This window comes from Platalea leucorodia (assembly GCF_965183815.1).
Source record: "Platalea leucorodia genome assembly, chromosome: Z".
Lineage (NCBI taxonomy): Eukaryota > Metazoa > Chordata > Aves > Pelecaniformes > Threskiornithidae > Platalea > Platalea leucorodia.
The window spans coordinates 63,548,535-63,573,869 of record NC_138858.1 but is presented as its reverse complement, the minus strand read 5'-3'; the positions used below and the strand labels follow the sequence as shown (position 1 = coordinate 63,573,869).

Sequence of the window (25,335 nt, the reverse complement as noted above, 5' to 3'; positions counted from 1 at the left end):
ACAATTCTGACTTGAAGAGAAACTCATGGTTTAACACCCTCAAAACTGCAGAGCTCCAGCCCCGAAGCTCTCAGCCTGTTTCAACATGTCCTTTCCCTTCTGCCCACTAGGTTACTCCTTCTTTCAAGACCTTCTGATATACAAAAGGTAAACAAAAGTGACAGCCAGACTGTGAGTGAGGATCCCACAGATATTAACTCCAGAAATTGCCAGAAAAATTCAAATAAAATTGATTTTTTTTTCTTTGCGAAATAGAGTATTTTGAATTGTAGCTATTCCCAAAAGCAATGTTACTAGAGTCAATCTTCCACTTGATTACAGAAGCAAGTGAATAAACACAACCTGTAAATACCAAATAAAATGAGACAGCTTGATACAAATATTTTACATTTATTGGAAGAGTACAGTAAAAAGGAGACTGCAGACTCATTAGTGGTAACTGGTCCATAGGAAAAGACAAAGGACTATTCAAAAATGGTCTGCAGTTTACAAGAATACTGAAATTCTGTTTTGTAACAGCCTAGGAAAATAAAAAGTTAGCTTGAGTTCAAAAGTGTAACTTTAAAGTATATTAAAAAAATGGCAAATAAATAAAGTTAAAATGCAGATCTATTTAAAATTATAAAGGACAGACAACTGGCAACTGTATTACATAGTTATCATTTTCAGACTTGCTTAAAAGCCAGATAAACTCACAAATGTTGTTTCTTTTTTTTTTTTTTACATGTGTACTTTTGGGAAGAAGCACCCATTTCCAGTGTTATGTATTATTGATCTGTTTCACAAATATATTATTTTTAAACAACAAAGAGTATAAAAGGTGCTTTACCTGGTATTAAACTTGCTGGTGCATACTTTGGCACAAAACTGAATAGAAATCTAAGCATGTTTGCAAACAGTATCTGCGCCCCACTCAATGTTACTGGTGTCAAAAGTCTTGCGTGTGCTAGCAGGTCAGTGAACCCACCTTCTCTCTTTCCCCAACACCCCTCCTCCATTTCCAAATGTTTACAATTATACAAAGGAAAAGTAACACATGCAACTGGAAAAACAACAGTCCTACCAATCTTAGTCCAGGTTTCATCTCTGGAAGTCATTTGAACATGCATGTAACTACACACTCTTTGAACAGAAGGGACAAGACAAGTGTTTATTCTTGGCTTCCAGCCCTCAGAATTTCTTGTAGGAGCCTGCCTGCCTTTTGTGTCCTGTGTGATGAGCCTATATCAGAAGTTTTTTCCTATTACATGTTTTTAGCATTTTAGTGAAAATTAGGTGGGAAGCTTGGTGGAAAAAGCAAGTTAACTTGCCAGTTACAGGTAATGATACACTTAACAGCAGAAACAGATATGTTTGTTCTAGTTGTTCCATCTATTGAAGACTTTGAATCTGTGACATGACCAAGCAGGAGGTGGAAGGAAGGAAAATGATGCAGACTCCCCATTGTATATCACATTTCTGCATTTCGTGACAAAGAAAAAAATATCACTATTTCTCCTTAAGCACTACAACTTCAGGTGATTTAAGGAATTAGCTACACTCGGAGATATAGCAAACTTCCAGTCTCCGGTGGATTTATTAGTGACTTGTAGTGAGCGTAGGTATATTATAAAGAGGGGCCATGCAGACGGCCAGACCTTCTCTTTGGCATCCTGGCTACATCCACGTTACGCATCAGAATCACTGACAGCACCTGAATTGGCTACTTGAACTCAGCAGTTCCCTTCCCTGATAAACTAGAGAGGAAGGAAGGTACAGTTCTACCTTCCTCTTGACTTCAAGTCAAATACAAATATTACTATTGCAGAGATATCTTGAGCAAGGAGTACTGCTGTTCAAAGTGTATAACAGGCTTTAACTGAAACAATTACTTTAGTGATACTTACTTAAAATGCATTAAACCATAACAATTCAGACACCTAGTGAAAGATCAGTTCCCTGTAGACTTATCTTCTGAAGCTGCAAGTGTCAGCACTTCACGGTGGTGGTAGGGATATAAATACCAGTGTAAGTAAATGTTATATGATGTACAGAAGTCAAATTGCTAAAAGCAAAATGGATGACAATAATGAATATTAACACTATTTGGAAAAGTCTGTTAAGAAGAAGGAAGTTTACAACAAAGATTATTGGAATTAAGTTACTGTTAATTTTAAAGATATTGTTTGGATCTGGTCTGACAGCAAAATCATTCCTTTTTCAAGGAGCATATTTAGCTTCATATTGTTCCCTAGTAGGAGCAGGATGCTCTGTATTGTAAACTAGGCAATCGGGAGTGTTATTTTTCTGATGTCTTTTACAATGTGGAAAATTCACAATATATTTAGGGTTTGTAACTTGATTAAAAACGTGATTTGAACAATGTGAACACCTTGATTCACAGTTACTTCAATTTTCATACACAGACATTGCCACAGGTATCAAGGTATAATGTCACTACAATATTTTTGAGTCAAGCAAAGGCAGGGATGTATTTGAACTTTTCTGTCACAAGAGTAACTTTTTTGAACTAAGTGAAAGGGTGTGTATCTGTGGTACACGGAGCCATCAGATGTGAGTTGCAACAGGCCAGATTATTACATCAGAGCTCAGCTACAACTGTAAGCTTACTGCAACCCTTTTTAAAGAGCAGAAAGATTCTTTAGTAATTGAAGCAAAAGATCAGAGTGAAGTAGTTTACATATCAGTAGTCAAAAGATTTTGTATTGCTGCTGCATTTAACAATTATGGAATTCTTTATATGTTGAGAAAGACTGAGCTGACAGTGTGGATCTTTCTTTTTTTAGTGGCGGAAACTTCTGGCTCATACTTTCAAGATGTGTAACCTAGAAGGAATCGCTAAGCAATCTGATTTTTCTTTTAAAAAGCATAATTGCCCTAAATTGATGAAGGGTTTCAATGGAGAAGCATGTGCTGTCTCTCTTACCGTACTCCCAAAACTTAAGTTATGTTCTTATCTATAAACATTTGTAGTTCTAAAACTAGATGACCATTCCAAACAGTAGCAATTTAGGGACACTTTTTTCCAAGCCTTCTTTGCTAGTAGCAATGTAAGTCCTAGGCTATCATACTGGTTGACAGGTCGTATTTATCTATAAACACAAAGCCAGTTATTGCAAGTTTTATTTACAAAGCATTCAGTTCTGGGAGGACAGAGGAAGAAAGAATGTGGTTCATGGCTCTTCTATGTTTTCACTTTATGACTTCAGTCAACTATATTTGAGGGCTTTATTTATCCATTTTTTATAAGCATGGCTAACAGTTTTTGATTTAGAGAAGGCATACATAAACTGAGCTCTATAAATTAACTACTCTCTTATAGCTATAATCTGAAATATCTGCAAAATAACAATGCATGTAGCTAGCAATCTAATTAGTCCTTCATCTCACAAAAAACCAAACTCAAACCATCTGAAAATTCTAATTTCAGTCCTGCCTAGATGATGTCTGAGAAAATGGTGTTCTAAAACAGCTAATAATATACAACTTCCTGAAAACGAAACAACTCAGAGCTAACACCCAAGTTCTACACCTGGACATATATTCCATTTAGAATTTTATGTCAAAGAGACAGAGAGAGGTCACAGGGTCATAAGGGTAACTTACGGTTATTGGTGGAGGCAGCATTCCCTTGGAAAGAACAGTAAATGTATCTGAACCTTCCTGTTTTATACATTAGTAGTAAGGCTGAAATATAGAAATTGCTTTTGCTTATTTGACAGAGAACCAAAACCAAGCTGGCTTCTAGAGTCAAAGCTGTGAAATTTTGGGGGATTAGCTGCTGATTTAAAGAAAATGTCTAGCTTCCAGCTCCTGTTCTATGTGGTGCTTATTATAATGAACAATGTGGGAGCTACCAGGCAGAACCTGGTGTACTTTTCAGTGAGAAAGTCTTCCCTTCCTTGGTCTGAAAGTAAAGTTGGGTGCTAATAATGCACTAATATGCAATGCTGAAAAGTATGTAAGAGCTGGAAATCACAGGTGCATTATCAGTTTCAGGAAAGAACCTGTGGCAATACTTGAAAGACTGTTCAGAATGTGACAAGTGAAAGGATTCTTCTGTTTCAACTTGGAGCTTTCAGCTTTTTAAGGGGGTTTTGGGTTTTTTTGTTTGGTTGGGTTTTTTTTTTAGTTTTTTAGAAAGGAAAGATATCCTGGGGGAATTCTAGTACAAGATTACAAAAAATATTCTTTACTGAAGTTACTCTTAAAGAAGCTTGATAGGTTTCTGAGGTTGATGCATTTTTCTTATAAGATGTTACTGATGATTGTTTAAGGACTCCTTTTTTAAAGTAAATCTGCAGAAGGAAACTAGAAGAAAACATTTTTAATAAAGCTGATGTTCCAAATTTACCAGATAACTCTTAAAAAACTCACGGTTGTTTGGAACTTCAGGAATACTGGACTTGCCTTGTACTTTCTAATTACTAATTAAAGTCCTGTATTCCTGAAAGTGAAGGACTGCATGAATATGATTCTAAGAAGAAAAAAACATGTACCTTGGTTGGTAGTAGGGTTATTCTTCCCTCTGTATTCTTCCCTCCACATATCCTGACTTGCCTAGCAAGAATGCTTCCAACAATATCACGTCCTTTTGTGCTTGAGGAAAAAAAAATTAGTTGGTGAACTCTTCTTTTAATAGCAAACTATTTTATGCTCAGTCATAAAAATGTTACAAATCCAAGTGCACTGGCATAACAAACATTCCTATTGCCTACAAACAGGACGGCTATTATAGAAAGTGGATTCTCTCAATTAGTCTCTTTCTTTTTATTCCATCTTTATAATGAGTTATTATTACTTGTGACAACCAGCCATTTTCAGAACCACTGCTCTTGAATATCATGTTTGATGACACTATTTACACACTAACTCATCTCTTCAAATATTTCGCTGTTTCTAGTGCATCAGTGGCACTGCCGTATAGAGGACATGACAGCAAGAATAATGGAAACAGGGCTAGTAGTTAATCACTATTGTTAATATCCATGCAGCAGCACATCTGGGAAAATTTGGGGGGGGGAGACATTTTTAACTGTTTCTGAGAGCTGGTAACCTCAAGAAAGTGTTTTTTTTTTCAGTATCTTTACAATAGGTGCAAAAGGGATAACAAAATAGTTATAAGAGATAAATGGATAACTTCATAGTCGGTTTTAGTGATGTGCAGTAGTTTTAGTGATGTGCTCGTGGGATTTGAGTAAGCATAACGGGGTCAAAGACATGGATGAAAAAATATTTAAGTAAAGTATGAATCATAGAATCATAGAATCGTCAAGGTTGGAAAAGACCCTTAAGATCATCGAGTCCAACCGTTAACCTATCACTGCCAAGTCCATCTATAAATAATCTAGTATTTCCTTAATGAGTTTTCTGTTTCTCATCAATAAGATCAGGCCTACTTTACAAACTGCAGTTCTTACTGATAGCTTTCTGGTGATGCATGTTCCAATAACAACTTCCAATAAAAATTTAGGCAACTCTGCAAAAAGGCAGATTTTTGTTAAGAAGAAATGCAATATAACTGTAGTTACTAAATGAAAAACTAGTGCATTGGTTTCATTAGAAACTAATGAAAACGTACATTTCAAGAAGAATGTCTTGGTGGGATGCTGACTCTGCAAGGTCACACTTTGTTGAAGCGAGGTTTGTTTTCAGACAAGACACTTTTCACTATTTTACTTTCCATAAAATTGAAATGCTTAGGAATCCTCATGATTTCACTGATGACTGAACTCTGAAGCTAACATGTGTGCTTAATTTCTACTGAAAAAACCTGAGGATGCATTTTTTGCCCTCAAGACAATCTTTCTTAAAATGATGAAAGAAATTCCTTGGAAAAAGAGGAAAATAACAGATAACCTGTTGAAGTCCATCTCATGTAAGATGGCTGAGGTATTTCTACCTAACGTTTAACAGTATTCAGAGTTTCTCCCATTTAACAGTGAAAAAATTCAGGACTCCCTCAGGCTCCCCGTGGTTGGGACAGTGCTTGTGTAAGAACCTACCTGAAACGCTACACTTGCAAAAGAGACCAAGTCTTAACTTTTTTCTAAGTAAGTTCTCTAGGATAAACACAGTACATGAACCAAATGACCAGTATCTGGCTAACCTATGAATACTGCAAGACTAAGTCATCACAAGTCCACAGAAAGCAGATATGGCGGCTTTGGTTCTTGAATACCATGTCTTTCTTTTAAATTTCATTGTATAGCAGGTTGATTTGTGAACTCCCCTGTGAGAAGTTTACAAAAACTTAAAAACAGTATCTATAGGTATGGATTGCACTTCCTAAATTGTACAACTGCAATAATTAAATAATTGAAGAGGCATATACCTGTGTTTAAATTTATTCTATAGTTATAAACTCATTCTGGTATTCTCCCAAAGAGGAATTATTTTTTAACTGAACTCATGCCTACTTCAGGAATAATAATAAATTTTCTTGCTGCTGTAGAAATCCCATGTTTAAAAAGGTCTTTAAATTTAAACAGAAGTGTGATAATAATTACAAATGTTAACTATTTCAGAATAAAATATGAGTACAATTTTTATCATTACATGAGAGTCAGGATGGTGACCAGTTAATTTAAGACAAATAAAACAGTATTTTATTTTATAAAAATAAAATAGTATTTCTTTGCTGTCAAGAGGGCATATAGCAAAGAAACAGTTAATCTCCTTCATAGAAGAAGAATATTAACTGTCCAGAGAAGCTATGAACGCTGACACAGGAGACACCTTTATCCTTACTTGCAGACTTCAGTGATGCATACATAAGGACCTGCAGTTGGTCGTATCTTGGATTTTTCCAAATGATTGTGGAACACTCCTTAAATCTTAGTACACTTGCATTTGCATTAGCATACTAGCAAATTAAGGCACAAAATTTGTGTACTACTTAAAAGCATACAAACTAAGAAGAATGTTTCCCATTGCTCTTGAAAAATATCTTTGGGCTACTCCGAAGTACAGAACTAAGTAAATATATCCAGTATGCTTATAAGGAAGTTTAAATTTATGCCACCAAGTTCTCCAAGCACTATACCTTCATGGATATGTATATGCTTCCTTAGCTCCACAAAAAAAATCACTTAAGAAATGTAAGAAGCACTCACCATTCCTTATACTTGGATGCTGACAGTTCCATCTCAAATGCAGGTGATGTGCTCCAGCACGATCATTCATTGTTTTATTTGGACACTAACTCCAATGTAACAGACAAACTCTTCTAGACTACACATATTTTGGTCACACATAGCCCTTAAACATTACCACTCAGTACTACTATAAATACACTTTAGAGCAAAAATGTGGACAACAGAAAAGCCACCTGAACAGAAATAAAAACGTAATGTAGCCACTGACTTCACTGACTTTCAATCCCACTGTAACAATAAAATAATGCTAATTAACATTCCAGATGCTGTGTTACTTACAGTTCCTGTTTCTTACTTGCATTAGCAGCAATTGGCATCCCTTGATCTGAAAAATTGTAGTTAATTCTTAGAAAAATTTTAAGCACCTTAACTCTGGAACTCAGACCAGGATACTTGTTCCTATTTCTATGTAGGGCCCTAGAAAATTATTCCAGCTGCAAAGAGGATCCAGAGCCAGAGTAACAAACTGTTCCTTTCCTCCCTCCCCTATCTAGTAAGTTTTTATTCTTTCTGGCGGATTTTTTTTTATTTATAGAAGGTTTTTATTCCTGGTGGCATTTAAAACTTGCCTGTCCTCAGTCTTCTGAAATCTGATTGCAATGATTTAAAAAAGTTAGAAGGTTAGTATTTCTACTCTGCCTTGCTCAGCCTGTCAGAGGCTTTAAAAATACTTCCTTATTTTGGTTTCTTGAACAATTTCCTTATGCCATACAGAAGTATTATTTTCCTTTGGACATTATGCATGGAATGTACTTTTGCTTAGCATACACTTTTGTAGGCTCCAGCTGCATTCTGAGAATCACTACCAATTTAAGGAAAAAAATCAGGATTAAAAGCAAATCTAGCAATTCACATTCTTTAAATTCTTTAAGATCAATGATTTTTGTTATCTGCTGCTATCATTAGTAAACTTCATGCTGTTGGCCTACTGCTTTTACATATTCTTTGGAAGGCAGATGATTTGCAGTATTTCTTAACGTGTAGTCAAGACTTGATATTGGTTTTTTTGTTTCTTAAATATACATAGGTAATTGTAAAGGAAACATATTACTGAATTCTGATGGCTTTGTAGGAAGAAAAGGCATGGCTTAAGTAAATCACATCAAAAGTCAGAAGTATTTACTACAGTATGGTAAGAAATGCACAAGTAACTCCATTTTCTACAAAAGAGAATTCTGGATTTTACTGTTTGGTAACCACATTTGCATCCAGAATCTAACCGACCTTCATCCTTAAAACAAAATAACATTTAAAAATATAAGTTGCAGGAAGAATTTAAAAATATAAAAGTTTCTAGTTGAAATACTTGTCAAAACAGTCTTCAGTTTTAAGGCCAACATGTATGACAGTCACCATATTAGAGTGCTGCTGGTGTTGACATACGGGACAGAGATAGCAGAGTGAGAACACAGCTTAAAGTAGAAAACCTCTGAAAAATGTCACTAGCAGTTACTTGCTGTAAAATAGATTGAAGCCACATTCCCTTAAATCTATAGTATGTGCTTTTCTATTTACATGTAACCTAAATGACAATATCACTGTGACTGGATATATAGCATTTCGCAGTATATGTCTTTAATGCAGGTGTAGACATCATTCAAGATGGTACACATGTATATAAAAAACAGTTAATTTCAAAGTAATCCTAGAAGAATATTGCAAATAATGTTGTATAAACGTATAGTGTTTGAGGGGAAAAAATTACTTCACTGGAAAATAAAGTCCCACACATTGAGTTTGGCACTCGTTTATCACTATGTCACTTTCTTTTTGATTGAAGACAGCTCTTTCTGAATCTCACTGAATTTTGGCCGGTTTTCTGGTTTGTAGTCCCAGCACCTCTGCATTATTTTATGTATTTCTTCTGGACATTTTTGTGGTGCTGACATTCGGTAGCCTGGTTCACAAAAAAAAGGGTAAAATGCTTAGCATTGAAAACGGATGCATATTGACAAATCTAAAAAGAAAAGAGTGAAGTTCAAGACTGTTGCATTAAAAAAGATCTTCAGGGTAATATGAGGAAAGTCTTAATATATAACCCATACAAGATAGATAATTATTAAACTAATCAAAGCTCAAGTACAAATGACATTTAAGTTGGCCATTGTAAATTACAAGTATGCTTCTCTAAGGGCAGCAACCTGCATAGGTTTGTTTCCTGTATCTTAGGAAGTAGCTACCCTCTAGGTTTTGTGTTCCCTTTTTTCCCCTCACTAAGGAAATCAATAATAAACATTGAAACGGGAGTAAATTTCTTTGCTCTTTTTCAAAATGGATCAATTTTTATTCTCATGCCTCTTCCCTTTTTTGTCTCCTTAAGAAGTTCCCTTCCCACTTGCACTTTATCCATTTATTTTTCCTCCCTCCTGTTTTCTTAACTTTTATGTTTTCCCATCATCTTAACTCTCTTACTCTTCTGGTTTGCTTAGATAGGCAGTAGCATTCCACACCTGTCTGCAGCCATCAACTGAAGGAGGCCTCTTACTTGGTGATGAGCAGAAGAATGAACAATCAGTTAAGTAAATTAGCAGCTAATCATTCAGAAGCCACAGAAAAGTGGGGGTTCCAGCATATCATCCATATCCTGGACCAAAGAGATGTACTCACAGCAATGAAGGCAACTTCCCAATGAGTAGGAAGTCAGGCAAAAATGCCAGGAGGACTGCATAGATGAACAAGGAGCTCCTGGACAAACTCAAACACAAAAACAGGTAATGTGGGAGGAATACAGAACCATTGTCTGAGCATCCAGGGATGAAGTTAGGAAAGCTAAAGCCCAAATAGGATTGAATCTGGGGAGGGATGTCAAAGACCACAAGAAGGGCTTCTTTAAGTGTGTAGGTGACAAAAGGAAGGCTAGGGAAAATGTGGGCCCACTGCTGAATGAGGTGGGGCACCTGGTGACACAGGACATGGAAAAGGCTGAGCTACTGAATGCCTTCTTTACCTCAGTCTTAACTAGCAAGACCGGCCTTCAGGAATCCCAGGCCCAAAGACCAGGGAGAAAGTCTGGAGCAAGGAAGATGTGCCCTTGGTGGAAGAGGATCTGGTCAGGGAATACTTAAGCAAAATGGACTTACATAAGTCCATGGGCCCTGATGGGATGCACCCATGAGTGCTGAGGGACTTGGCTGACGTCACTGCAAGGCCACTCTCAATAACCTTTCATCCATCATGGTGACTGGGAGAAGTGCCTGAAGACTGGAGTAAAGAAAACGTCACTCCTGTCTTCAAGGAGGACCCAGGGAGGTGCAGGCTGGTCAGCCTCACCTTGATCCCTGGGAAAGTGATGGTACAGCTAATCCTGGAAACCATTTCCAGGCACAGGAAGGACAAGAAAGTCATTAGGAGTAGTCAGCATGGATTCACTGAGGGCAAGTCATGCTTGACCAACTTGAGAAACTTCTGTGATGAAAGGACTGGCCTGTAGATGCGGGGATTTCAGTAAGCCTTTCGAAACTGCCTCCTGTAAGATCCTCACAAAGAAGCTGTTGAAATAGGGGCTAGATGAGCAGACAGTGAGATGGATTGAAAACTGGCTGAATGGTGAGTCCCAGAGGGAGCTTATCAGTGGCACAAAGTCTAGTTGGAGGCCAATAACTACCAGTGTACCCCAGGGGTCAATACTGAGTTCAATCCCATTTCACATCTTCATTAATGAGCTAGATGATGGGGCAGAGTGCACCCTCAGCAAATTTGCAGATGACACCAAACTGGGAAGAGGGGCCAATACACCAGAGGGTCATGCACCATTCAGAGGGACCTGGACAGGCTGGAGAAATGGGCTGACAGGAACTTCATGCAATTCAACAAGGGGAAGTGCAAAGTCCTGCACCTGGGGAGGAACAACCCCAGGCACCAGTACATGCTGGTGGCTGCCCAGCTGGAAAGCAGCTTGGCAGGCAAGGGACCTGGGCATCCTGGTGAACACCAAGGGTTGAACATGCACCAGCAATGTGTTCTTGCAGCAAAGACAACTAATTGTATCCTGGGCTACATTAGAAGAAGTGTTGCCAGCAGGTCAAGGGAGATGATCTGTCCCCTCTGTTCAGCACTGATGAGGCCACACCTGGAGTGCTGGGTCCAGTTCTGGGCTCCCCAGTAAAAGAGAGACATGGACATACTGGAGAGAATCCCACGACGGGCCACCAAGATGATGAAGGGACTGGAGCAGCTCTCACGTGAGGAAAGGCTGAGAGAGCTGGGACTGTTCAGCCTGGAGCAGAGAAAGTTCAGGGGGATCTTGTCAATGTACATAAATACCTGAAGGGAGGTTGCAAAGAGGACGGAGCCAGGCTCTTTTCCGTGGTGCCCAGTAAAAGGACGCAAAGCAATGGGCACACACTGAAACACAGGAGGTTCCCTCGCAACATCAGGAAACACCTTTTCACTGTGAGGGTGACCAAGCACTGGCACAGGTTGCCCAGGGAGGTGGTGGAGTCTCCATCCTTGGAGATATTCAAAAGCCATCTGGGAACGGTCCCGGGCACCCGGCTCTAGATGGTCCTGCTTGAGCAGGGGGTTGGACCAGATGATATCCAGAGGTCCTTGCAGACCTCAGCCATTCTGTGATTGTGATTCTATGAACTGTTTACCATATGTAGCAATCTGAGCAAATGACAGGCAGTAGACAGTAAAGTAGCTCCACGACTCCAGACTTACTGCACAGGTCTCTGCATCCCTCTTTCTAAAGCAGAGTATAAATGACACTGGCCTCATACAACAGGTAAATCTGATAAATATTCTTCCTTTGTTATATTGCATGCATCTGCTGTAGGTGCTGTATTAATGCATGTAACTTCAAAGGAGAATGGCTGGGCTCTAGGACACTTACAGACAAGATATTATGAAACTATCTAAAAATCCTTTCCATCACAAAGTTTTCCCCTAGAAACTAGTTCTTCAAAACAGTGACAGCAGCAACTACTTTTTGTCCTTAAAGTGATTCTGTATAGTTATTTAGAATTGAAATTATCCTGGTCTAAAGCAAGCATTCAAGTGACAAAATTCACTGAGGGCTCTAACTGATTCAGTAATTGAGATAGATAAGATCAGGAAGAGAATCTGGAGTGTCTTAACAGACTATCCTAACAGAAGAGCTATTATATACTGAAAACCAAGAAAACAGGCTAATAAAAGAAATGAAAATTCCATTAAAAAAAAAAAGAAGAATTGCTGATGGGCCAACAGGACTATTTTACCCACAGTATAAATAGCTGAAAAAGCATAAACATACTTCTAAATCTTTGAATTTTATCAATTTCAAGAGATTATTATTCTCAGTGGATTAAAACAGAATCTCAGTACTTATGACTTGTTTTTACAAACACTCCTCTGCTCTGGAAAATGTCGCATTTTTTGATTTGGCCTGTTAAGGAGAAACTTTGATGGTCATCTACAGTGCTTGTAACAAACACTGGCATTCTGTATAAATCAGCAAACTAGTTTTTTTTTTTTTAAATCATTTAGCAGTTTTACTAGCTTAGAACCTGTTTATGAATTACACCATAGTACTACGTAGAGGAGGAACAGTTCTGAAACACCACTAAAGATGATGAAAATAAATCGAAGTCCTGAAATCCTGCTCACACTTATTTGCTACTTTAAATAAAAGCCTTTTGATTATTTTGTAAAAGAGAAATGTGGCCTTCAACACTCAACTAGCTTACCATTCTCCACCATAATTGCTAAATTTTTTTCTGAAATGTTTTAATAGAGAAGATGGAATGATACAGATTTTTTCTTTTGGCAGTTTAGAATATTTATACCTGCATTAGCATAATCTTAAATATTTCATTCTGGTCAAGCCTCTGCTTTGCACAGCAGTAAATCCCTTCTCTCCATCTCACCTTTTAGCTCTGCAACAACGAAAGTCAGCATGCTATAAGTCTTCTGTCCTTTAAGTCACTGGTCAGTATATTCCTTTTTTTCAAGAAGTATATATATCATGCTACTCCTCCCAGAAAGCTGGATTCAGCAATTAAAAAATCTCATAATATTTTTGCTAAAGTTGCTGGATGACTCATATGTGATTTCTTTGCTATTTTATACTGCATGTATTACATCCTTATGGATCTGTACAGCATTTCTTTCACTGCTTACAAATAACTACCTTTCTCGACTTGTTCTCGTGCTTGTTGGTTGGTCATTCCAGGGTACGGACATACTCCTAAACTGAAGGTCTCCCACAAAAGGATTCCAAAGCTCCATACATCACTCTCAGATGTGTATCTCCCTAAGAAAAGGAGAGAAAACCCTCAGCTTAACGTACAGAGAAATGAATGTTTCAGATAATTATGGCCCCAAATTTTCTGTAAAGGTAAAGTGTTACATTGGCAAACTTTAAGCAGAACAAAGCTGTAGCTACTAATAAGACTTTCTGCAGATATCATAGTCTCCTGTATTTCAAATGATAAACAAATTATTTTAAGGTCAGTACCTAGGAATAATCTAAACTAAGTTAAAAGTTCTACAATTTGACAGATCTTACCATGCCAGTTATTTTTCATGCAAGTTAAAAATTTCTTTCCTTCTTAAATGCACAAAAATATTTTTTTTCTTTTAATACAAAAGGACAGAAAAATCTCAGGTTCCCCCCTCCCCCCTTATTTATAATCACTTTCAATTCAAAAAATGCTTTTAAAAAATTACCTTTCCCAGTTCCCTAATATAGCATGGCAATGAGTATTCTGAGAGGAGCTACCATCAACAGTTTGTAACTGTGAAGAGGGTCTGGTTTTCAAACTTTGAGAAATTGTTCTCTGAAAATGAAAGTATAGTTGCTTCAACTTGTTTGATTTGGACCCTGAAGAACTGATGCACCCAATCAGTTTAAGAAAAAGAAAAAAAATCTGGCCTGCTGGTTCCATTATCTTCAGCGATGCTTCAGAGACAGCAAAATAGATAATTGATACATAATTGAATTCCAAACGTCTTTGTGTCATGAAAGCTTTATATTATGGAAGAAGGAGAGATCTTGGAGCAGATATTTCTATTGTCCCTGATGAATTTGCATTAAGAGGGATGGATTCACATGAGAAAGTTAAGGCTCCTAGCCCTTTGCAGCATGATCTGTGAAAATGTTACCTTAAAAATCCATTTTCAACATTACTTCCAACATTTTTCACGACTGTTTTCCTTTGTTCCATACTATTACATTGTATATATATGTCTTTATTCTGTAAAATACACATATGCTTGTGAATGTATTGTTTGTTCATCTCTAGTCATTAAACAAACTAAACTAAGCCACTTCTGACTAGAAAAAAGGAAAATACATGTAAATTATAGTTACAGTTGGTGATATGACATCTGTTCTGACGTCAGAAAGTTCAGTTTACTGTTAAACTAAGTATCACGTCCAGCTGCACTACATTAGCTTGTGTGCCTCATAGATGGCAATTATGTACATTCACTATGCTCTTTGTAGTAAGATTAGTTTTCTTGTCTATGTATCAACTCTCTTCAGAGTTTGGCATCCAGCAATTTAATGCTTTTCATTGAAATCATTCAGTAGATACAAGATAGGTGATTAGTTTTTTTTTAAAGAAAGTACAAGTTCTTCACAGTTAATTATCTTTTCCACTATGATATTATCTGGGAAAAAAAAAGGCCTGTTCATTCACAAAAAACCCCTCCACACAGTAATTTATTAACATGACAAACAACTCAAAATGTTGTACTGGAAAAACATACATATTAAATGTGGATTTTAATTTCGAGAGAACAGGAAGCAAAAATACCCTGCACTTGGCCTAAATATGTAATTTTATTAGGAGCTTTTCAAACATTTTTATCTACTTGCTGGAAGTGATGGAAATCATATTGCTCCAAGCAAAAAATAACTGTATGAAATGGCACTGAATAGCACCCTCTGAACCAAATGTTCAATTTCCCCCAAGCTCCAGTAGCATCAAGATTTCGCTTATGACTTCAGACACAACTCCCTAACCACTCCATTTGCCCTAATCTGATTTTTAAACTTCACAATTGGCGTTTTTGCAATTTAAATTTTTTTTTGACTGCTATTAATTTGTCATATACAGTGAATCCAGAAGTAACTAAAAAATGAACTTTCACGTAGTTTCTTAAGCACTGTATCATTCATGTAATAGCCAAATGACCCTATCCCTCATTTTCTTCCAGCCTTTAAATCTTGCCATTAAGAACCAGCATGAACAGTTGTTGCCAACTAGTTTTGAAATATTGCAGATTTACTTCTATTTCACTTTGATATCCTTAAATACCTTCAGCCTTACCTACACAAATTAATGCAATACTTATGACCACATTATTAGGATGGTAAATGGTAAAACACAAACCAATTCTTTTTACTCACATCTTTCAAGGGAGTAGAAAAAACAATCCTTCAAAAACACACAGAAGCCTTCTATGACATTTTGAAAGTTGAATATTAGACTGCTGCACACATTCACAAAGGTTTGAGAAAGCTTATTTTCCAAACACTACACAAAATCACTTAAATCTCCTTGAGTATGTATGCATTTTAGGAAACACAAAGTAAGTAGATGTTAATCTCCTCTCCTGTACTATGCAGAAAAAAGACTCAAAAGTACAAAGTGAAGGTGGTGTCACAAGAGCCTGTTTCCTGCTTAATGTATTCTACTGGACTGCATACAGCTATGAAGGATAGGTTTCCATTATATATCAAATAAACTGTACACATTTCTGAAATAACAAAAATAAAAATTCAAAACACCTTTTATAGTGGAACAAACACCCAAAATAGAAAAGTGTGTTCCCCAGTGACGCCAGCAACACTAACACCTCATAGAATAATTGACAATACAGGATACTGTAACTAAATTTATTATTAGCTTTCCAAAGGGAAGATCTGCTTTATTGTGTTATGGCATTAACTCCTGCAAAAACGCTAATGAGAGGAAGCATTTTGCTATCAACCATAAGTCACAAACTTATGATCTCCAATGCATGATCTTAAAAAAAAGCTTTAAGAGATGGCAGAAATATTAATAGACACTTCAAATGAAGAATTTAGAACTTTTTTTTTCTAAGTACTCAACTAAAGAACTGGTTGAGAGAACTACATCCAAAATATGGCATCGTTTATTTAATACACTGCTTCTTCACAGCCCACTTTACTTAGAAGAACTCATTTTTCTTGTTTCATATAAGCTAAAAAGCTAAATACAGCAGCTTCCATTTCTGTTCTGGACGTAGTATGGACCACTTCCCTCAATCAGAAATAATGGATTTTTTTTTCCCCAAGATAACAGCCTCTCAATATATAAAAATGCAAGTAAAGAAAAGCTGCAGATAAAAAAATATAAATCAGTGACTACTTTTCTCCACTGCAATGATTTATCTAACAGAGTCTTCTAGTATGTTAACACTTTCTACCATTTTCAAAGTGGTGCTAGAATAATCACTGCCATAAATATGCAGAACTTGCCATTCATTTTGCTAACGATTATGATTTAGATGACTGACTAGGTAGTCTACTAGAATGAGTCAGCAACATAACCAAAGCTTTATTTTATTGCTGCATAATATCAATTTTGATGTTGCTGCCTTATTCTTTTTGAAGGCAAAACAGTATTTTATACATAACTTAAATAAGACTGAAATATTAAAATTATTGTAAACATTGCTGATTTGAACTGTGCACAAGGAATATGTATATATACTCAAATATTGCCCACGGTGTAGTCCTGGTGCTCCTTATGCTACTTCTGATTTTTTTTTTTTTTTTTTTTTTTTTTTTTTCAAGAAGATATAGATGTGTCCTTACCATAGTTGAGAGCTTCTGGAGCAGTCCACTTGATAGGAATCTGCTTTAGGCCTGAAGATGAGTACACGCCATCATCCTCTTGCCGGGACATTCCAAAATCGCTTATTTTCAAAATGTTGCTTTCACCTACCAAGCAGTTCCTTGCAGCCAGGTCTCTAAGTTAGAACAAGAAATAAACCCCCATATTTTTACACATTTGAAAGTACTTGAATCCATTTAAAATGGCTTAGTCCCTCAGCCAAGATGGTGGTGCCATATGGAAAACATATTTATGTAAGGGTGAAAAACTCTGCACAGCAGTTGTGGAAAAGAGGAATGAGGGAGGAAAAAAAAAAGTGTGAGAAATAACCCTGTGAACACCAAGGTCAGTGCAGAACCAGGGGGAGGAGGTGCTGGAGATGCTGGAGGTGCTCCAGGTGCTGGAGCAGAGATTCCCCTGCAGCCCTTGGAAGGACCCACGCTGGAGCAGTTAGTGAAAGACTGTATCTCCTGGGAAGGACCCATGCTGGAGCAGGGGAACAGTGCGAGGTGGAAGAAGCAGCAGAGAAGAGCTGTTATGGACTGACTGCAGTCCCCATTCCTCATTCCCCTGTGCCCCTCGGTGGCAGAGGAGGTGGAGGAGTCGGGAATGAAGGAGTGAAGGTGAGCCTCGGAAGAAGGGAGGGATGCAGGAAAGGTATTTCAGTTTTCCTCTTTATTTCTCACCCTCCAACTGTATTTTAATTGGCAATAAATTAAATTAATGTTCCCCAAGTTGAGTCTGTTTTGCTGTGACGGTAATTGGTGAGTGATCTCCCTGTCTTTATCTTGACCCATGAGCCTTTCTGTCTGATTTTCTCTCCTGTCCTCTTGAGGAGGGGGAGTGAGAGAGCAGCTGGGTGGGCATCTGGCAGCTAGCCAAAGTCAACCCACCACAACTGCCTTCTAAGGTCACAGAAACAAACCTGCAGATTAGCAAATCAGATTTCATGCAAAATGAAACAGAAAAGAAGCACCCTGAACATGTTCCCATAATTGTGAAAGAAACTGAGAAACCAGAGAACTGGTTCCATCTTCTCTCTGCCCATCTTATCTTAGCATTAGAGTTTCCATCAAAAATAAAAAGCTACTCAGTATAACAGGAAAAGGAATTTTGGCTCAGTGATGGATGAGAAGCTCAGAAAATCAACAGCTTTCCTCTCCCTCTCTCCATCTCAAACATGTTTTTTTCAGATTAGGAGGCAGCCTGTAGTAATACCTGATAAAAGACCTACTGTGGCTTCTCTACAGCATACATTTGGAATAATAATACATGCTAATAATACATTATTAACATACCATATGTATATTACATTTCATTGTTTCACAATGTATTAAAATACTACATAATAAAATATATATTATTATTCCCATCTTAATGTAATACAATACAGGAAATTTTTGAAGGCAGAAAAACGTTAAGCAACAGAATTAACTCTATAACATTAGGAACATCATGGCAAAGTATTTTTTAAACTAAATTTACAATGTTTGTTTTCAGCTTAAATAGCTAATATGCTCACAAATGGCTTGTCTTACATGTGTATTCCAGAATAACTACATTAGCTTTAATGTTTTGGATTCGAGCTGTACCATAGTTTTGAAGTGAATCCCCTGAGCACTTAATGCACATTCATTGGTTTTGAACAATGATTTTGGTGGAAAAAACTAACCTAGAACCTAGTTTGGAAAAAACTAACCTAGAACTCTGCCCACAGAGTGCACCAAATTTGTTTCTACAGCTAATGCAGAAAGAAAGGTCTGAACGAATGACAAACAGCTTCAAATGCTATGCATGGTGGAGACACTCATGACAAAGGACTGAACTACATTTAGTCTAAAGTAAAAGTCTTGAGCCATATATAAGGATGCTAAAGCTCATTTATCTACAACTACTTTGATCAACTGACCCATACTGGTACTGCACTACATTATTTGATATGTAGACAGAGCCTGTGTTTGAGTTTAAATACTATAACTTAAGAATTTTAGCATATTTGACTCACACAATTTTTCTGCCCCTAAGAATATTTATCGTTCTTGAGCTTGATGCTACAGTGATATAAATGCAATTATTCTTGCAGTTAGAGAAGATGGACCACTTAAAAACAAGTCTGAAGTCACAGTCTCCAGCTGAAGATATACACAAATATATAAAACAGCTCAATTTGCACTATGTTACATAGTTGGATGTTAGCATGTGGTATTGTTTTATGAAAGTAAGAAAGAGAGCTGCAAAACAAAATAAAATTGTTATTGCTTATACTCAAGTCTGTAAAAAGCATCACCATGAAACTTCAAGAATTTATGGCTTAGGTTCCAATCATACTTTAGTAATTATGGTTTTTATTGTTTTACTCAATACAGTCTAGACTTTGTGACAGATGCACATAAGGAGTGGAAAAAGTAATGAAGTCATATCTCAAAGAAAATTTACAGAGTTAATTAAAGTCATGGACATCTTCCTGCCTGAGTCTGACCTAGCATTTAAACATGTTCTGAGTCAGATTAAGAAAAAGCTATATACTGAGCTGTCTTAAGTTTATGCCTCATACATAAATCTGATTATTAGGAAAAATGTATCATAAATAGTACACAGTATGATGCTTGTAAACAAAGATTACACTCAGTTACATAATTTTTATGTTTGTTATGTGACAGTTCTCTTTTTCTTTCAGAGTCATCTAGAGGAAGTGTTTTTCATCATTACTGAAAATTTACAAAAATATTTCCATGAAAAGCTGGTATTTGAGAAAGCTGGTAAAGATTATGATACTGTGTTCAGGATATGTGTAAATTAACACTAGATCTTCTGAAAGACCACAGACACACAAAGCCTTTGCTTCATGAAACAGTGGTTTTCAAGCTGCCTGTTAGCTGGCAGTGGGTTGCAGAATGATACCATCCAAACTGCCATGCTGCACACAAGTGCCAAGGGAGGAATCATGGGCCAGTGGTTAGCTAATGGCCCACAACTTGTGCGGGTGGACACAACTGTCAAGTCCACCATCAATCTTTCCAGGCAAATTGCTTCTTTCTTTTTCTCTCAGTTTGTATTGAATAGAGAAGCATTTTCATTGCCATCTTCCACAGAATATCAATAAAATTTTACAAAATAGTAGGTGCTGAGCTATTAACAATAAGATAGAAAAGGATGCATTATGATAAAACTTACTAATAAAGCTACAAATAGCAAAGTAAATGTAGTAGTGCTGGTTACGAGTCTCACAGTATTAACACCTTATTCTGCTTTTAGCTAAAACTCTCACATTTTTGAAGCTATAATACTATGCATTACTTTTAACACATCATTTGTGTTAATAAAGCCTTTTGAGTGCTTAATATGTTTACTTCTGACTTAAGCAGATTTGCTTTTTTTCCTTTCTTATGTGTAAGATAGGTTCTTTCTCGCACTTATTTAGAAAATACTTTAGATATGAACTTTTCTTTCCCTTTTTCCTTCACTTTAGTCATAGTCTTTTTAAAGGACTTTTGTAATCCCCCTCTCAAGCACTTAGTTTTCTTTTCACAAGTCTTGTGAGGAGTTCGTTCATGGAGTACATAGAAGTCAACAATGTTTAGCGGATCCAGTGATATTTAAAATCACGCTAAATCAAGCTAAAAGCTCTGTTACTTTGCGCTTTTAATAACTTCCCATTCAGTGGGGTGAAACAGTATGAGTACAATTTCATTCTCAGTGCTCCACCACCAGCCACTTCAGATTCTGCAGTTACATCCACTGTGGATGTATTTTTCAGGTTCTTTTTTTCCTTGTTCTGTTACTTATAATTTCTTCACAATGTCTATTTGACTAACATTTATTATTTCATTCCTCAGGCTCATAAATGTCCTGAAAGTTAGAGTATCTTTTCAGCATTTCTGCTGTCATTTTACATTTCATATCCTCAGTTGCTGAATTTTCCAGATTTCTTTATATGTATTTGCATGCTTAAAAGCATTTTTAAAAACATCGTTACATTGAAGGTTATAGCTACATCAAGCTTTTTTTTGTTTTTATTCTGAGGGTTTGGTTAAGATTTTTCCAAGATTTTTCAAACAATTTCTTCACTGTTTCTCCTCACGTCTGACAGCCTCCTTTAAAAAGATGTTCATATTTTTCAGTCTAGATACAAGAGAAAGCTACCAAAAATGCATTTTGGTCACTGTGATTTATTACAGAATTTATAGCCAGAATCTGAAAAAAAAGGGCATCAAAAAGTATTACTTCCATTGCTTTAAATTAATAACTAACAGCTTTAATTTTCTTCCAGTTTCCAGGATTCTAATTCATTTCAATTGTTTGCTACAGATAAAAGGGAAGAGCTCTAGTATAATAGTGTTAAGGAGCTTATAAAAAAACCCTTTACATCTTAACCTTCCATATGAAATACACACAATGGGGTTTCATTCAAGTATGTATGATAGATGACATGACTGAGCGAAAACAAGACAATGTAAATACATAGGGCTGACGACTGAAAACAACTATGAGGAGTCAATATTACAGATAACTTCAGTGTTAAATATTTGTAGTAAATCATGACGCTTTCTAGATGGCCTTTTTTAAAAAAAAAAAATAAACAACAAAACCAAACCAAAATCAACTATGCTCTACTTGTCTTCTTTTCCCTAAAAAAACAAGTACGTGTTTTCTCTTCCTTTTCCTTAATGCTCCCTAAAGCCAACATCCTGAAGAAGTACAGATATAATTGCATGGAATTAGGGGTCTGTCTTTGCGGGGGGCACTGTGTATTTTTCTCATAAAGCATTTGCTCCTTGCTGCAGTAATTCCATAAAATCAGTATTTGTCTTTAACACAGAAAACAAGAAAATATTCTTTATTTCACATTGTGAAAGCTGTACAAATTGGGCACGAATCACACTAAGCTGCTATGGAACAAGTTAATTAGTGAAAGAAAAGCTGACTCTCACTATTTAATACCAAGATTATGTAAGTTTCTAGTGCTATTAGAAACAAAGTGCCTTCCCCCCAACTACTAAGGAACAAAAATTAGTATGTAAATTGGAAATTTCATTTTTAAGCATTGCTGTGCAGTCCCTATAAACGCAAACAGAATATTGACTAGGAATGACTAATATGGGTTGAATATGCTGAAAGAAGAGATAGCTCGTAAGGCTTTTGCTAAAAATCCAATAGCCAGTTAAACTGGAAGTAGAGGCAATTTCTCTGTGCTGGGAGTTGCTACCACCGGGATTCATGTCTGTCAGTAAAGACATAAACCTCATAAACTTTTCTCTAAGGACACTCTTATACCCCCTCCCTGCTTCCTTCCACCACCCCAAAAGAACTACACAGCGAGTAATACCTAGTATTTCAATGGAATTCCATCAATTAAAGCAAATCAAAACAAGAGAGTAAACTCTTCATTACTAAACCAGCAGGACAGAATGCCTCACTGAACTAATTAGGCATTTTATATCCCCTCCCTGGATCATGCAGTTAAAACACTCTTAGGTGATAAAAGCAAGTAATTAATTAGTGAACAGGATCAGTTTATCTCCTCTGCACATTTAATTAAATGAAAATAGTCTATTACCTGATCAAAAATGTCTACAAGTCAAACTATTGTTTTTTCGTGGACTGTAAGACACTACCTCTCTTTCAAACACTTGAGGTAATTTCCAGTGGTGTCTAAATCAAAACACACCTATTTCAGAACTTTCCTGATATGCATATGCTGCTACTTTTGCTACATGTGAAGAACACAGCAAATAGTATGTGCCTAATAACAGACTGAGAAAATATCAGAGTCAGAAGCACATCCTTCCATGCATTCTATGTTGTCTTCCCCCTTTACACTTTGTTTTACTCATTTCTTCATATTATTTTACCTATCACATTACGAATACTAATTCACAATATTAACTAGAATGCTAATAATTTATCTCAGTTCCTCTTATAATGCAAGTCCATCTTCACAGATGAACAGTGCTAGGAAACCAGAGAAAGTCCAAGCTAGATGCAGCAGTGATTTCTCAGTAATGTCAGGTATTCTGCTTGCTATCCGTAGTTTTGGATACTGCTCAGTTCTTTGCAACTATAAAATGAGTAAATTTTCCCACCTCACAGCATTAGTGACATTCAATTACTCCCTCTAAAGCACTTTGCAATTTTCAGATGAAGGACTTACTTAAAAATTATGCAAAAAGAACTCAAAAGGAAAAGAGTAACAAAACAAACCCCAAATAATTGTATTCAGTAGCTGAACACAAGCACAGAAACTAGCTTGTATCTAAAAATGCATTTTTTCCACAGAACCTTTATTTCCTCCACCTCTAAGAGTAAGATGTATCCTACATTCCAGAAATATTCTGTACTTCAGTGCTGACTCTCATTGTCATGATAGTAAGAGCTATCATATAAAATGCTTTATAGCAACTTGGTGAACATATTCCTGTGAACTAATGTTAGTAAGATCACATTAATCAAAAGGCAAACTTCCAGTAATAAACACGAAAGAAAACAGAAAAAAATATAAAAGCCCAATAAAGCTTAAGCATCTAAATTACTTTAATACCGTACAACATGCTCCAACTAAAAATTGGTTGGTAAGTCGGTAAACAAAGAATCTATTCATACATGTCAGATTTCTCAAAAATAACAAAACAATGTTTAAATATAAAATATGCTCCTTAGATACTGGGAGGAGTTTTTAAGTGTTTTTAAAAATGCCGAAAGGATAAACACACTGTTGAGGATCACAGTGTTCCTATTAAAAATTCCAAACATCTATGCATTGTTATTGTCATCCCCGCCCTCAAAAAAAACATACTTGGTAACTGTTATGTCCCTGATTTTCTCTAAGTGCTTTCTTCAATATATGGTATATTGTGGCACGGGTCACAGTAGTAGATGATAGAAAGCCACGGCATCCCATTCAGAACTGCAGAGTGGGATGCATTTGGTTCATGAGGACAAAGCATCTTCATCTGTTGAGGACTGCACAGCTCAGTAAGGAAACCACCACTTGCAGTGAACTTAATCCTCAGTCCCACCCCACAAACATTCACGCTATTTACACCCCTACAGCTACATTTTTTGTACAAGTGGCAGCTGTCCTGGACTGTACAAACACAGCAAGAAGAAACTTCTTAATGAACTGCTGTACAGAAAAATATATTCACATTTTCTGTACCACAGTTTGTTACTGCAAATGCCTTCACATACACATACTTGAAAATAAAATTAAAGTATAAAGTCAGATAAAAAGTTTACTTATTGTACAGTCATTTCTGATGTACAAGTATAGTATAAGTGGATTATATTCATTTTTATAGCCTGCAAAATGGTCAGTTACTACTGAACACACAATTACAGTAAGGTATACCTTGAGGTAGGTACAAATATTGGGCATACTAAGTTAGACACATTATTTAATTATTTTTGTAGAGGAGTAGCAGTACTGGCTCTAGGACTTTGAACAGAATATTTTCGCCAATATGTTTATGTTTCAGAGTCAAACTTTTTGTTTTACTTCTTGACCATGACAGAGATCACTCATAACTCAAAGGGCACAAAGTGTCCCTTTGGAGGTACAAAAGTGAAGCACACATGCTATATAATGTTACCGCTTCTCACAATTGCAGTTCTGGTCTCCTAATACTTGGTGTTTGATATAAGGAAGTCTAGTTCTTAGAGTTGAATAACTGTGTTAAGTATGCATATCAATTTTCATTAAAAAAGAAACAGCTTAAGATGGATGACTGTGAAAAAGAGACTGGAAATGAGTTTGGAGATAAAAGAGGAATAAAAAGAAACCCAAGCTTTCTATTTTCTGAATGTTTTGCATTTTTAAGTGATGCAGTATTTTTTTAAAAACCAAGACTGGTAATTCTATATGTAAGAGAGTTGAGCTGATCCAGATTCCTGCTCTGAAGAGCAACAAGGTCTCTCCTGCATCTTGGAGCCTTCTCACCTGCCTGCTCTGGCTACATTTTTACTAGGAAGAAACCCAGGTTGCTGTCACACATTATATAGCACTTGTCACCTACAGAGGTAATAACAGAGGAAAATTAAGCAATTGTAAACTTATTGTTTGCAGCCCAGAGATGGCTCAAGGGACTATACAGATCTACTGACACGTTCTAAAACTTTTATCTTCTTTGAGTTTTATTCAGGTAAGTTACTATGTGTCCTCCATTTTCCTAGTAGCACAAGGTTTCTGTACCAGCTATTTTAAAAGGGATAAAGATGGGCATAGCAGACAATGAGCAGTTCCTGAAGAGAATCCAAGCAGTAGACTATAAAAACAGACATGAAGTAATAAATTGATACATCATCTATTCCTCCCATCTTTTCCTGCTTCTGAGGTTTTCTTCACAATGCCTCCTTCTGGGACAGAAACATTCCTATCAGCAGCATCGAAA

The 25,335-nt window shown here is 36.5% G+C and overlaps 1 protein-coding gene across 3 annotated transcripts in view; it reads right to left on the bottom strand.

Annotated features, from left to right (window-relative positions):
- Window positions 1-637: 637 nt before the first annotated feature.
- Window positions 638-25,335, bottom strand: part of FER (FER tyrosine kinase) — a 201,410-nt gene continuing 176,712 nt past the window's right edge. For 2 of the 3 annotated variants that reach the window (XM_082337550.1, XM_082337551.1), the window contains 3 exons: window positions 16,930-17,084; window positions 13,270-13,392; window positions 638-9,054 (listed from right to left, as the gene is read on the bottom strand). In XM_082337550.1, the coding sequence (XP_082193676.1) occupies window positions 8,912-9,054; window positions 13,270-13,392; window positions 16,930-17,084 (421 nt within the window). In that variant the 3' untranslated portion in view covers window positions 638-8,911. Of the gene's footprint in view, window positions 9,055-13,269; window positions 13,393-16,929; window positions 17,085-25,335 lie in introns of those variants that run through there. The other variant, XM_082337552.1, reaches the window with a different exon arrangement.